The following is a 14,410-nucleotide window of genomic DNA, read 5'->3' as shown; positions in this document are numbered from 1 at the left end:
AGGGCACCCCAAGATTGCGCCGTGTTGGATTGTGGGGCCCTCGGGTGGCCCTCAGCCTTTTTCCGATATTCATTGGTCTTCTTTTGGTCCAGAAAAAATCTCGAAAAGTTTCAGGTCAACTGGACTTCGTTTGGTATTGAAAACTTGAAAAGTGAAAAACATGCATAAAACAACAACTCGCACTGGGCACTGGGTCAATAGGTTAGTTCTAAAAAATAATATAAATTGGTAAATAAATACCCCAAAAGTATCCTAGAATGATAATATATCAGCATGGAACAATCAAAAATTACACATACATTGGAGACGTATCACACGCCGCGGGCCCCGGGGCTACTGCGAGCCTGGTTCACGGTACCATGACCCGTCTGCCTACGGCCCAGGAGGCGGCATTTGGGCCCACCCACGACGAGATGGCTTGGCGACTGCCGTTTCGGAAGAAGCCGCCTCGCGAGGCCCCTCACCGCTAGGCTACGCCTAGCCCGGGCCACCTAGCGCCAGATTGCCTCGCGAGGCCCGCCACGAGGCCCGACATACAGTACCAGTCGTGGGGCTCCGCACCCATCATGTGGATGACACACCCATGCAGACAAGGTCGACAGAGGTCGTGCCAACAGGTGCGGACAGGAAGGATTTTTTTCTTTGGTGATTAAAGTGTAGTGCCCGCTGGCTCCCAAAAGGCAGGTTCCCAAAGCTTCCCATTCCGATGAAAGAAGACCATGCTGACGCGGCTCGCCAGGACGGAGGTCATCACCAAGCCCACAAACGCGTCATGAACACCACTTTATCATGCGAAGACCGCCTTTAGTCGGGGTAAGCCTCAGCACATGTCCCCCTTTGAATTGTTGCCCTGTGGCCACCCTTTCCCGCTCATGTTTTCGGGGAAGAGGACCGAAGCACTACAAGAGGGGAAGGGCCGCTTCCATGTAGGGTGATGGATCCATTCTCCCCCACACCTCGTGTACTGAGAGCTCAAGCTCTCCATTGCAAGCCAACAACTGGCAGGAGTAGAGTATTACACCGCACGGTGGCCCGAACCTGGGTAGATCGCGTGTTCCCGTAGTTCCCGGTGAGAAGGAGTGAGCTCGTCGCGGGTCTTGTTCCGTTTATCGTCGTGTTGCAGGTTGCCAAGCCAAGTCCCCCAATGTTCGAACCCTAGTTCTTGTGAGAGTTTCCCGGACGCATATCCCGAACTCCGACAGTCGCGTCCCTCGTGCATGACGGTTAGGGATGGTGAAATTTCTCCTTAATCAACACATTGGTTAATTGGAGAATGGTTAATAGCATCATCAGTTGCTGGCTATATGATGTTGACACGTCATATATAGCCATGCTTATAGCTGGCAAGTACAATAAGTAGATGTAAATGAGTATTACTTTGTACCGTGTTAAAGAAAAACTCAACATCATAAACCAAAAATTTAGGAAAAAGAATTTCTTCCAAAAGGTGACCCTAGGAAAGCAGTCACCTCTGGCCCTGGCCCTGGCTCACCGGCCACCACGTGACGGACAGAACGCTCCTCCCCTCCCTCTTGAGCCTCCGAGTTTGCCTTCTCCCACACGCTCACCTTCTCTCCTCCCCCCTCCTCTGCGCGAGGGCGTCGCGTCCAAACCCTCCCCCCAGCGCCCGCCATGGCGAGGCCGCAGCAGGAGGCGATCGACACCTTCATCAGCATCACCGGGGCCGACGAGGCCGTCGCCATCCGCAAACTCGAGGTATCGCCCAAGTCCCTTCCCCCTTCCTTTTCCTGCCCAGTTTTTTTGGTTCAGGCGCCCGCCCAATCTAGCGCAATCGGTTGGCCTCGCGCGGCAGATTTGGTTGCGCCGGGTACGGATCGCTAGGTTTTACTTAGTTACTTGTTTGGGCTGGGGGAGGGGCCTGCGCGTGGTAGGTTGAGGTGGCCCGATTTGTTGGCGAATCCCCGTATTGTGGTGGTGCCAGTGCAGTTATGGAATTGAACTACCTCAGCAGTCTCGAGGCTTGTCTCTATCCCCTTGGTACTTTCCTTTACTCAAAGTAGTATGGTTTTTTGTAAGAGCCCAATTTGGTCACATAACCCCCTCCCAAATCGCAGTTACTGTCCCAGACGAATTGTTTGGCGGCCTTTTAGATGGAAATGTGGCGTGGGGTTCACTAATCTGAAATAAGAACAGGATTGCTTGGCTCGTCTCAACGCTAAGGCTTGTAGATTTGGTGGATTCCCCCCTGTGCTTGTTCGTCTAGGTTCATAACTGAAATAGGAATTTCACAAGCAGGTACTACATTGTAATTTCCTAATGACCCTGTTGACTATGTTTGGTCTCATCCAGTTGTGCTAGACTTGATATTTCCAAATTTTGAGTCAGAGCACACATACCAGTCGGGGTACCATATTATCTTCAAATGACCATCTTATTTCTGGAATCACTTTGTGAATGTGTGTGGTTCTCAAATCCTCTAGTGTGTGTCACCTCCAATATGATTTCTCCAATTCAACATTCTGTTGCCGCAAAAAGAAAGTGCATCATTCTGCCATCGATGTCATCTATATATCTAACCAGTGCTTTTTTGGTACCTGGCACACAGGAACATGCTGGGGACCTTAATCAGGCAGTCAATGCACACTTCACTGAAGGAGATAGCACAGTGTACGTATTTCAGATTTCCCAGTGCATTTTCTTCAGATAATTCCAAAGAACTTTTGGTATGCAAATATTGCTTGTTAGTTTGCTTTCCTGAACTTTCCCTCTAATATCTCTATAGATTGCTTATTGGTTGTAAAGAGCTACACACAAATAATATGGGTGGCCTGTACCAAAGTTCAAACTACCAATTACTTGTTCTATGCGCATTTAGCTAAAGTGACAAGTAAACTGGATCAGAGGCAGAACAGTTGCCTTTCAGATACCATGTTGCACAAGAGCAGATAATTGATGTGTTTCTGTTTTTCAGGAACGCAATCAATCACAGTATTCCACCTGTTAATCATGATGATATGGAGCTGGACGGACCACTTGATAACACATTTCAAAGGCCGTTGTTCCCCGAAGCTCTGCACAGCCCTTTTGCACTAATGGATCCTAATTTCCAGCAAGCGTTTTTTGATAGTGTTGGCTCTGCTGGTACTCCCAATCGTGATGCACAAGGTCCACACCCTAGAGAGGCATCTAATGACTTTAATGACAACAACATTCAAATAGGTCCCTCTGGTCAGGCTTCTGTTGTTGAGAATGTCACTGGACACGGGTCTTCGTATGGACCAGACGTTCGTGACACCATCATAATTGATGATGATGAGGAGGAGTTATCATCTGGGCTGCCTTCTCGGCATGCTAGTATCCGTAGCAATGCATCGCAGCCAAACCCTCTGCCAACTGCTCCTCCACTGGTTCATGTGACAGACAATGAGATAGAAGAGGAAATGATCCGGGCTGCAATTGAAGCTTCAAAAAGAGAGGCTGAAGAACTGGCAAATGTAAGCTGTTCTCTGTCTCTGTCTCTGTCTCTCTCTACCCACAGGGATAGGTTAGAACGTGCTTGTCGAGTCTTGTTTTACCTAAATTTTAAATAAATATCAGACAGCAGAGCAAGAACGGACTCAACACATGGGTGGAATAAACCTGGAAGATCATTTATCTGATGAAGACATGGAAACTACAGCTGGAATAGTGAGAAGGTGAATATTAACTTGTACCCTCTTGCTCTTCATCCTCAGGCTACCTTACTGCGGTAGGCTAATAGCAATTTATTTATTTTGCGTTTTCTTCCTATTTGGAGGCAAGAATTAGGTAGAGGGAGGGGTGGAACAACTATGCAGCCAGCAGATGAAGAGAGCTCAGATGAGGACACCGAGGATGTTGAAGAAGCACCGTTAGTTAGACGTCGTTCTAGGCGCATCCCTCCTGGAGACACAGAGTCAGCAGAACCTGTTCTCCCAGGTGACAGTCCTCCCTCAAGTTCGCAGCCTCAAAACCATGATCACCAGTACAACAGAACCGATTTCCCATCGGAGGTATTGTTGCCTTGATCTGTACCTTAATATCGAACAGTTAACGCTATTACTTCATTCTCATTGCTCACAATTCTTCTTCTGGAAAAGTGGGGTGGCATTTCTTCTGAGGAACATGATGAAGCTGTTATGCTTGAGGCTGCAATGTTTGGTGGAATTCCTGAAGCACCAACATATCCATTATCCATTCCATCTCATGCGAGCTCGAGTCATTATCCCCAAGTAGTGCACTCTCCACCACCAGAATTGACTGAACAACGGTTATTACGAGAGCAGCAGGTTTGGACTTGAAGCCTTACACATTGTTGCTAAATGCAAAAAATATTGGATGGTAACTTCCAGAAATGTTTAATTACAGGATGATGAGTACCTTGCATCACTCCAAGCTGATCAAGAAAAGGAAATGAAGACTCTACAAGAAGCTGAGCTCCGACTGCTGGAAGAAACTGCTGCAAAAGAAGCTGCTCTTGAGAAGCAAAAGCAAGAGGAGGAGGAACGGCGTAAAAAGGAACTTGAGAAAGAGGTACCTTTCTGTTACAGATAATTCAAAATACGATTGGGTGGTAATTAACAGTCTTTCCAGTATGTGAATGGTAGATAACTAGATCACTACTGTGATCAGATGAAACCTATTTTATTTTACTTAAATAAAACCTCTAGTGCTCTAGTTTACGTTATGTCACAGACTTACAGTGGTCTTATGATAGGTTTGGTTTGCCTGTAGATATAATGTGGCAATAGTATCTTACTTTCAAGAAAAATTTGGGCATGCTTGGTTGATAGCTGAATTTTGCTAGACTTTTTCTGCTGAACTGTGACAAGCCCCTAAAAGCATTGCGAGAATTGGTCGCCACAACCATGGCAAGGTTTGGCAGAAATGTGAGTCTATGATAGGTGGGGCTGGCTGCTAAGAAAGTGTGGCATGCCATAGCTGTGGCAGTGAAACTAACATTAGGCACTGACACACCCGTGTCAAAGTTTGGCAAACTGTAGCTATATGAACTAAACATGTCCAATAGGATAACTAAGCTCTTTGCTTCTGTTGTTCCATTGAGACTTCCTTGATATTTATAATTGTTTATCTTAGTTCATTACCTGGCGTTATTGTGGATCTGCCAGTTATGTTGTTTCTGATGTTTTATGTAAACAGGAGCTTGAGGCCAGTCTTGCTGCCAAAGAAGCATCATTGCCAATGGAGCCACCTTCAGACAAGGAAGGAGTTATAACACTCGTAGTTCGCATGCCTGACGGTAGTCGACAGGGGCGTCGCTTTTTAAAATCTGATAAATTCAAGGTAAACTGCTTTTGAACTTCGATAAAAAAACTGCTTTGACCTGCCAGATTCCAGAAAAGAGGGATTCATTTACACTTGCCTCTTGCCATTAATACGTGCATCTGACATGCTGGTTTGCTTGCAGTCCCTTTTTGATTTCTTAGACGTTGGCAGGACCTGCAGGCCAGAAACCTACAGACTGGTAATTCTCTAGTGTTATATTATTCTTGTTTTATAATATTTCATATACATACTCCTGTGAAGAGGAAATTGTCTTAATATAAAATGAATGCAACCTCTTTATTGGCTGGTATGCCAGGTACTAGCAGTCACCTGCGTGATAATATATAATTTCATGAGCTACCCAAACCAATAGTGGGTTCGGCCCTGTCTGTTTGCTGATCTTGTTGTGTCGTTGGCAAGAGTGGGCTTGGCCCAGTGTTCCAGCTTTTGCCTGCTTATCCGCAATTAATTGGGCAATGACCTTTTTCCTAATTAATGGAATAGGCAAAGTTTTTGCCTAGTTTCAAATAAAATACAATAATGGGTTCATATGATCCCAAGAGCAGATTAGTTCTGCTCGCTGTATACTTTGTTGAATTTTCTCAGTCCAGTGTCTGCATGGTTTAGTATCCTATTTTCTTGTGGGAACCAGCCAGTATTCCTTGACCTATGTGTGGGGGTAATTTTATGTAAGTTTCTGTAGCATTTGGCTTACTATAATTATGCATGAATCATAGGGCTCTATAGGGAGAATCATTTAAATTATAAATTCATTCTTGAGCTTTGGGATGACTTTTGTGTCTTCGTATTCCTATAACTAACACAATATTCAGAAGGTAGCTCCAGGCATACTGTACCATGTTGGCTTGTCCTTCTATGGATCAGTACAAAATGGGATATTCTTAATTCTCATACTGAACATTTTTTAGTTACATGGTGCGGGGAACTGGCAGTGCAAATTTCCCACTCATTGAGAAATTGTAGACGTAGGAAAAAGGACTGACACAGTGATTGTAAGAGGATGTATATGTGCCATGTCAACAAGTTTTATGCTTCTGTAACTTCATACTCACTGTTGAATATTAATTTGAACTAAAACCACGCCATGTATTTCCGAACGGAGGGAGTACATTGTACATCCATAGTGCTATTTGCTGCTCCGGCTGCTATGTGCTGTCGGGGGAGATCATTCTTTCTGCAGTGCAGACTGGAGCATTGCTTCTCTGACACTATTCGTGTTGGTGCAGTGTCTCCAATTTCCTTTTCGAGGACAGTCCATGACCTATGTTTGATCCAAGCAATGTTGAAAGTCACATTGTGCTTTTTTCTGCCAGTTGATTGTAGTATTGGTAGTGGATATTTCATCCAACAAGATATTATAGTTGGCTGCACTGATCAGCATTTGGGAAACCATTTGGACCCGGTGGTACTATGAATTTAATTTTTCCTGTTAGTTTGCATTTTATAGTTCATCTGTTCCATAGACCATATATGTTTGTCTTATTACTCTCGATACATCATGTATATCTAGTGGGAATAACACAAAGAAAATAGGTAGCTTGCAAGCTGCAACTAGTTTTTTTTTTCTTTTTCGGGTGAACTAGTTGTCATCAGCTTTCCGTACACAGAAACAAAGTTAAATATAGCCGTTCAAATGCGGAAACATTATAAGTTTATTTTCTTTTTTTGTTTTCATTTAGTGTTTGTGGGCGTTGTTTTTCATTGCTCTGTTTTTTAACATTGAACTGCGAGACTCTTAGCGCCACCTGGTCTCATATTTATCCTTGTGTATCGTGCAGGTAAGGACTTACCCCAGGCGTGCTTTTACCACTGCTGACGGCGAGCAATCATTTACTGATCTTGGGTTAACGAGCAAGCAGGAAGCCTTATTTATAGAGCAGATTACTGATTAGGGGAAAGGATTCAGACAGGCCTAGGGATACCAACTGATACTGAGAGTTGGGGTTTTACATGTCTATACTTGCATATGGTTTTTACCAAGGAATCTAAAATTGGTTTGTGTCGAAGAGGTCAAACTGTGTTCTTTTGCGATGCGGAAAGGCGCATGACTTGACTTTTATGCAGTGGACATATCAGGGTAAAACAGTGATGAGCAATTGGTTCAGAATATTTAGTTATGAAATGCGCGCTAATACAGTGATAATTATCCATGGAGCATTTCCGTTTCAGAGATATGATTTGTGTCTGGAAGGACCGTCGCTGCAAATTGGTTCCATTGTTATTATCAATCCGACTTTCACCAGATGGCAACAAACACGAGAGCCTCTAATGGATCACAGGAGATCGATCTAGGCGAACCGGACAGCCACTGAGTACTACTACCACTACTACTCGATGTCTGCTCCGACCATCGACGTCTTATTCATCCTCGCCTTCTTCAGTTGTTCCTCTTGTCGTTGCATGGAGCCAGGCGGCGATCACTCTGCAAAAAAACAGTCGAGTAAAGCAAAGACCGGGAGCCCGTCAGTTCAGCCGGACATATTGAGGCAAAAAGAAAAGGAAGCGGAGCATGAGCATGGATGAGCGAGCGTGGAGTAGTTGGTTGTATTATAATAATAATGGGTCTTACGGCAGGAGACGCGCGGGAGGCCGCACTTGGCGGGGAGGCTGTTGATGATGTCGATGGCGCCGCAGGCGCAGTCGCGGGACACGGACCCCAGCGCCGAGCAGCACTCGGGCCCGGGCGCCGGGAGCGCCTGCCCCGGCATCGGCGGCACGCTGTACCGCGCGCACGGGGCCAGCTGGCTCAGCTGCGCCCCGCAGGTGCCGCGCGGCGGCTGCGCCTTGGCCGCGCCGCCCAGGGTCACCAGCAGCAGGACCAGGAGGGCCGCCTGGCCCGTGGTCGCCGCCATCGTCGTCGTCGCCGGCGGCTCGGTGCGCGCGCTGCGAGCTTGAGAGACGGAAATGAGTTCCTGTGTGTGTGGTTGGCGGTGTGGTGGTGGTGCGGGAGCGCGTGGTTTTATAGGTGGGGCGACGGAGGTGGGAGGCGGCGAGTCTTGCGTTGCTCACCTACGCTACGCAGGCAGCGGGCGGTGCTCGGATCGGCGCCGGGCGGGAGGAGCGGGCCACGGCAAGCGTGTGAGGCACTGAGGCTGACCCGACCCAACTAATAAGCCCAGCTCGGAGACCCGCTTCGTCCGTTTGATCATCGGGACAAAAAAACTTGGTTCAACGTAGAGACATGTTTGGACCGGTGTCCTTTCACTATCCGCGCCGATCCAATCTTTGACGAATACCAGCAAACATGTCTGTGTGTTACAGCAGGAGAAAAAAAAATCATCCCTAATAGGCACTGGCCGATACCAGTAAATCCCTTGAAATCTCCACACAACAAACAATATGATAAGTGACGTTGCGTTAAACGTAATGGTGGATGATTTTTGAAGTGTATTCAAGGTGCTTTAAAAAAAAGTTATGGACATAATTAAATTTTTTGGAAATTAACATTAAGCCACTTGTTTACATAAAGCTCAAATCATCAATTTAGTGTACAACATCGTATATTGGTTGGTTATATTGTGCATGATGTGAAATAGGATGACCGTGTACCTATTGTAACCTTTAGCATACAAAGTAGCTAGTAGAAATCAACATCCGCTATGGTGCCAATACTATCTTTTACGAGAGTATTAAACTATCGTATCTATTCAAGTTAAATGGAATAAAAAAAATATGTAATAGGCATTTTCAAAATACCCAATATAGAGAAGGTATTAATCAAGGTTGCAACATATATTTTATTTTAAAAATGAGTAACATGTAAGATAAGAGTATATTTGAAATCTACATATTCTTTTGAACAATTATCATATATAACATGTTAGATTTGGAATTAGGGTTTGAAAGATATGAATATCCTAAAAAGCATTTGAATTAGAAAAAATAGCATTTGAATTAGAAAAAATGAAAAAGGGGTAGCTGTTTTGATGTGTTTAATTTGGGACCGCACTGTATATAAACCGAAGTAAACGCCCCATGTAGCAAATTGAACTGTTTTTTTGTTTATGAACGATATGATGGGTAATTTGTGTTAACTTTGGGATAGTTCTAATGACGAACTTGGCAGAAACAATAACCTTTTTATTAGTACGCATAGATGGGCTAGAATGGGTTTCAAACAAACAGAAACGGACACTCCCGTCGTTTGCTGGTGCTCGCTTGTGTCCACCCTGGTCCCAAAGACCAGCGACCGCACCAGCCGGGGCTTTGCCTCCATAATGACGTGCACCGGCGCATGCCACCTCTCTTTTTGAGTCAGTCGTTGTGTTAGGATCTTGCCGGCGGGCCCGCGGCGCCGATGATTGGCCGATCGTGGCCGCCAGACGCCACGTCGGGGTCCGACCACACAAGGGGGAGGAGCGGGGCACGACGATTACCTCGCCATGGAGGAAGGGGCGGGGCACATATAAAGGATGGACGCGTTGATGCGGAGGGAGAGGGTCATGAACTTCGAAAACATTTTTCTGTGCAAATAAATATTGAAAAGGTACACAATTTATGAAATGCATGAATATTTTATAAAGTGTGAGCACTTTTAGAAAATTCTGAATACTTTGAAAACCAATCAATTTTGATAAAACGATAACACTTTCTGAAACATATATTTTAAATCTAGAACAACAAATTTAAAGTGCGAACATTCTTTGAAAATTAAAAAAATGGTAACAAAATTTGAAACCTGAGCAAACGTGTAAAGAAATGTTTTTGACATCTAAAAAATATCACAAGTTTAGAGAAATGTACATGGCATTTCAAAAAAATGTATGTATAATGTAAATAATATCCGTGTAATTCTAACAAATGTTTCTTCCATTCAAAAAGATGCAACATTTCAAGAATGTTCAAGAGTTTCAAAACATGTGCTTGTAACATTTTTAGAAAGAAGTGTATACAATGTAAAAAAGTTAGCGTGACGTAAATAATGTGTCATACCCTTAGAAAATTATACCCGACATGTGTTTGAAATTTTATAAATGTGTAACAATGTAAAAAAATGTTTGTATAGTTTTACAAGATGTCTGTATAGTTTTATAAATGTCTATCGTCGTTAAGAAATAAAAAAATATATTTGAAAAATATTACTGTGTATTCATTTCTTTAAACATGTATCTAAAAAGATATAAATAAAGTATCAAAAAATATTTGTGCTAAAAATTTGCAATGTGTACTGACAATAATTAGACATGTGTAAAATATATAATTGGTTACCGTACAGAAACAAAACAAAAGCGAAAAAAAAGAAAACACTATGAAGAAAATCAAGAAAGAAACAAAAGAAATCAAAAGTATAACGAGAAAGTAAAACCAGATAATGCCAGTGAAAAAATAAAGCATAACGAACAAAAAATCAAAGAAAAAAAAGAAAACAAGACCAGCACGAGAGACTGTGCCAATGGGCTGGCGCAGTTCAGCGAATACCGGCTAAATTCTATCAACGTTTAAAATAGACCGGGATCAAGGATTTTGGTTTGCTGATTCCAGGAATTAAGAGTTCAGAGTTTGATTTAGCTTCGGCCTATATATATGAAAGGTTTGTTTTGGATTTTTTTCCTTTTTCTTTTTGCTATACTCGAGCGGTCTGGTGTTGTGGTGCACGTTGGCTTCTCCTGCCCAGGAATCACCTCGCCAACAAGATCCAAAATGTCCTAATAAAGAAAATAAAATAAAAAGAACATGTTTCTGTCAAAATAGGTAGCACTGTTGGGTAAAAAGACGCACGCCTTCGTTGCTCTCGTGAGGCAGGCGATTGGGGTTTTCGTTGCCTCCCGTCGCATAGCCGTCGAGCTGCCTTGTCTTCTGTGGCCTTAGGATCATGTAGACGCGATCGATCTCGGTCCTTGCTGGGGGGGGGGGAGGTGTTTCATTTTTAGAGTTTGTTTGAGTTTTGATAGGGTTTGTGTCTTGCTCAGAAAGATGAGGCGGTGCGTGTTTCTTGGAGATGGAATAAGTTTTTCCTCATATAGCCCCAGATGAAATAAGTTTTTCCTCATATAGCCCCCACCCGTTCTGATGATGCTTCTAGCATCGCCGGAGGGTGTATGAAGATTTATCTCGGACGGATCTCAGGAGATTCAGTCGACGTTTGACTTTGATGGATCCGATCGGATCCATTTTTCGTTCGTCTAAGTTGATGTGTCGGCAGGTTGGATTTTTGGTGCTTAGTGTTGTTTTCATACGGGGCGCTCACTAGCAAAGCCATTGGGCCAGCCCATGTAAAGCGAACAGTGATTGAGCTGCCCAATCTGATTTTGCGATTTTTGCACTCATATTTTCCCCTGAATCTATCAATCATTTTTTCAAATACCACTCAATTTTTTTCAGAATCCACAAACTATTTTTGCAAATTTGTGAACAGTTTTTAATCCACGAACTTTTTCCACAAAAATCATGAACTTTTTTCAAATTCGCAAACACTCTCAAATCAGTGAACTTTTCTTCAAATTCACGAGATTTTTCCAGATCCATGAGTTATTTTTTCAAATTCTCTAAGACTTATAAAATAAGTGAACTTTTTTAAAGTTCACTAATACTTATCCAATCAGTGAAGTTTTTCTAACTCATGAGTTTTTTTTCAAACCACAATCTTTTTATGAATTCGCAACAATAAATTCATGAACACTTTCCAAATCAGGGATGGTTATTTTCAAAATTCACAAACGTTTTATGAATTCACAAGTTTTATTTTTCAAATCCATGAGTTTTTTGGAATTTGCAAACTTTTAAAAAAGGGGAGTTTCATAAAATTCCATGAACTTTTAAAAATGCACCAGTTTTTTTGAAGTCCATGATATGTTTTCGAATCGTAATCTTTTCAAATCCATGATATTTTTTCGAATTCTTGATTTTTATCAAACCCATGAAACTTTTCTCAATGTCCATGAACTGTTTTCAAATTTGCGAACATTATTCAAACCTACAATTTTGTACGAGTTTTGTTTCAAATACGCGGCGCTCACTATCCAAGCCTGCAAGGGTGTGTCTATAACGGGTTGGCCGGTGTTCCTGGTTTTAAATGGTATTGTGTGGTTTTTCATTTTTCTGTCTTTTCTGTGTCTTCTCTACTGTTTTAGTATATTTTCTTTGATTTATGATTTTACTCTTTCCATTATTTTATTCTCCTTTTTTTCATATCTTAATTCATGAATATTTATTCAGTTTATGAATATTGTAAAACATGATTTCCATTTAAAATTCACAAAAAAGTAATATTCGTGAATTTTCTTTAAATTCATGAATATTTCTATAGTTCACAAAACAATTACAGCCTATTTATTTTAAAAAATTTGAACCTCTGTTAGAATTCACTAACATTGTTTGAAGTCCATGAATATTTTATAGATGTCTGAACATCTTAGAATAATCATAGTTATTCTGTTTTGCAATATTTTTTGAAATTTTGTGAACATAGTTTTAGTTAATGAATTCTTTCAAACCAAAAAAATATGGTAATCATATTTTCGGAGCTAGGAGTGTAGTGAGCAGGGAAAAAAAAGCTAAGTGGGTGAGTGAAGCACGTGCCATGTTGAGCGAGCGAGAGCTACATTGACTGGCCCATGTGAGTGTTACTCCCTCCGTTCTTAAATACAAGTTTTTTAAGAGTTTTTATTAGGGGTTTACATACGGAGCAAAATGAGCGAATCTATATTCTAAAGTATGTTTATATACATCCGTATATAGTCCACTGATTGAACCTCTAAAAAAATTTATATTTAAAAACGGGGGAGTATAATAATAATTCCATGATTTTAATACGGAATAAGAGCTTCCAAGGGGCTTACGCAACACAATCATCATCGGCTGACACCAAGGCCCAAACGTGTAAGGACAACATTAGCACACATGTAACAACTACGGTTTCCTCACGGAACAGCTATATTCTTCAATAACAGCCCAACACGTTATATTAACGAGAAACACCGGAGGTGGTGTATTGGAACATAGGTGTAGATACACCTCTACACCTACCATGAAATATATATGTTAATAATACATTTCAAAATGTTACAAAATTGCAAACAAAAATTTCGCATGTACATTCGGACATTCTGTGTTCGCACACTAAATTCACAAGGAAAGAACTTTTTGTGGCATGTATAAAAGAGATAAAAATAATATCTCGTGAATAGTTGTAATCAAGCATCGAAAATTGTCTTTTATACACAAGCCACAAAAAATGTCCCTTTTTACCGAAACATTATGCATGAACATATAATGTCCGGATGTACGCATTAGATTTTTTTTCTTTAATTTTTTAACATTTTAAAATGTGTATATTTAAACAATGGATGGATATACATCTATGAGCCAAAATGAACTTATCGTCCACCATAACATAGCTAAATTCAAGTGAGCGTTGATAAAACCAAAATGAAAGAACCAATCGCAATAATTTGCTAAAGAAAAAGGAGTTAATACCATGAATGAAGGACACCACAGCGAAGCGCGCGTTAGCTTCTCATCACACTGATACAGATGAAATAACTTGTATAAGAATTTTACAAGTTTAAATCTTAGCGACTTTGGTGTTGCCTTACTGCTCTAGCATATTTTATTTCCTAGTTAGTGTACTTGATTCGGCCTTGATATATGTCAAACTACAGGAAACGAGTGCGGTGCTACAGAAGCGAATTGAGCACGGGTCCAAGTATGAAAACTTTGGCAAGCTCTCCTTGTTCAGTACTTTCAAATCGTTATTTTATATTTTATCTTACTCCCTCCATATCATAATATAAAAAAAAATTGACACTATGATGGTGTCAAAAAGATATCTCATATTTTGATACAAAGGGAGTATCATCAAGATGCATAAAATATGTTGACATAAATCGTGTGGAATAACGGTTGGCAAATAGTTGGGTAGATGGAGCACTTAATCCATTGATATAATTATTTGGCGGGTACGAGGTGCCCGGGATGGACATATTGGAAGGTGTCTTCCACTTACATATGAGCATCATATACGAATAAATTCACTCTCACTTTGTATGCGCATCCATACAAAAATCGTATCAACTACATGCTTGCCAAAAATAATGTCAAGCAAAGGCCTACTACATATCTGGCGATTTTACTATCCACATGGGTACTAGGTTGGGTGATTAAATTCCAAACCAATGCCAGATAA

The 14,410-nt window shown here is 41.8% G+C and overlaps 2 protein-coding genes across 2 annotated transcripts; one reads left to right on the top strand and one right to left on the bottom strand.

The window, feature by feature from the left end:
• Window positions 1-1,493: 1,493 nt before the first annotated feature.
• LOC123400012 (plant UBX domain-containing protein 8-like) lies at window positions 1,494-7,292 on the top strand. Its single transcript, XM_045094407.1, has 10 exons — window positions 1,494-1,716; window positions 2,567-2,628; window positions 2,933-3,455; window positions 3,559-3,656; window positions 3,758-3,992; window positions 4,080-4,268; window positions 4,348-4,512; window positions 5,140-5,283; window positions 5,408-5,464; window positions 7,065-7,292. Exons 1-10 carry the CDS (start codon window positions 1,633-1,635, stop codon window positions 7,176-7,178), a joined length of 1,671 nt encoding a protein of 556 aa, XP_044950342.1. The 5' UTR covers window positions 1,494-1,632; the 3' UTR covers window positions 7,179-7,292.
• A 190-nt stretch (window positions 7,293-7,482) lies between these two features.
• LOC123400013 (anther-specific protein MZm3-3-like) lies at window positions 7,483-8,138 on the bottom strand. Its single transcript, XM_045094408.1, has 2 exons — window positions 7,856-8,138; window positions 7,483-7,708 (listed from the first exon to the last, which is right to left on the bottom strand). Exons 1-2 carry the CDS (start codon window positions 8,136-8,138, stop codon window positions 7,704-7,706), a joined length of 288 nt encoding a protein of 95 aa, XP_044950343.1. The 3' UTR covers window positions 7,483-7,703.
• Window positions 8,139-14,410: the final 6,272 nt, after the last annotated feature.

The sequence above is a fragment of the Hordeum vulgare genome, chromosome 5H (assembly GCF_904849725.1).
Source record: "Hordeum vulgare subsp. vulgare chromosome 5H, MorexV3_pseudomolecules_assembly, whole genome shotgun sequence".
Taxonomy (NCBI): domain Eukaryota; kingdom Viridiplantae; phylum Streptophyta; class Magnoliopsida; order Poales; family Poaceae; genus Hordeum; species Hordeum vulgare.
This window is presented reverse-complemented; position numbering and strand designations above follow the sequence as displayed.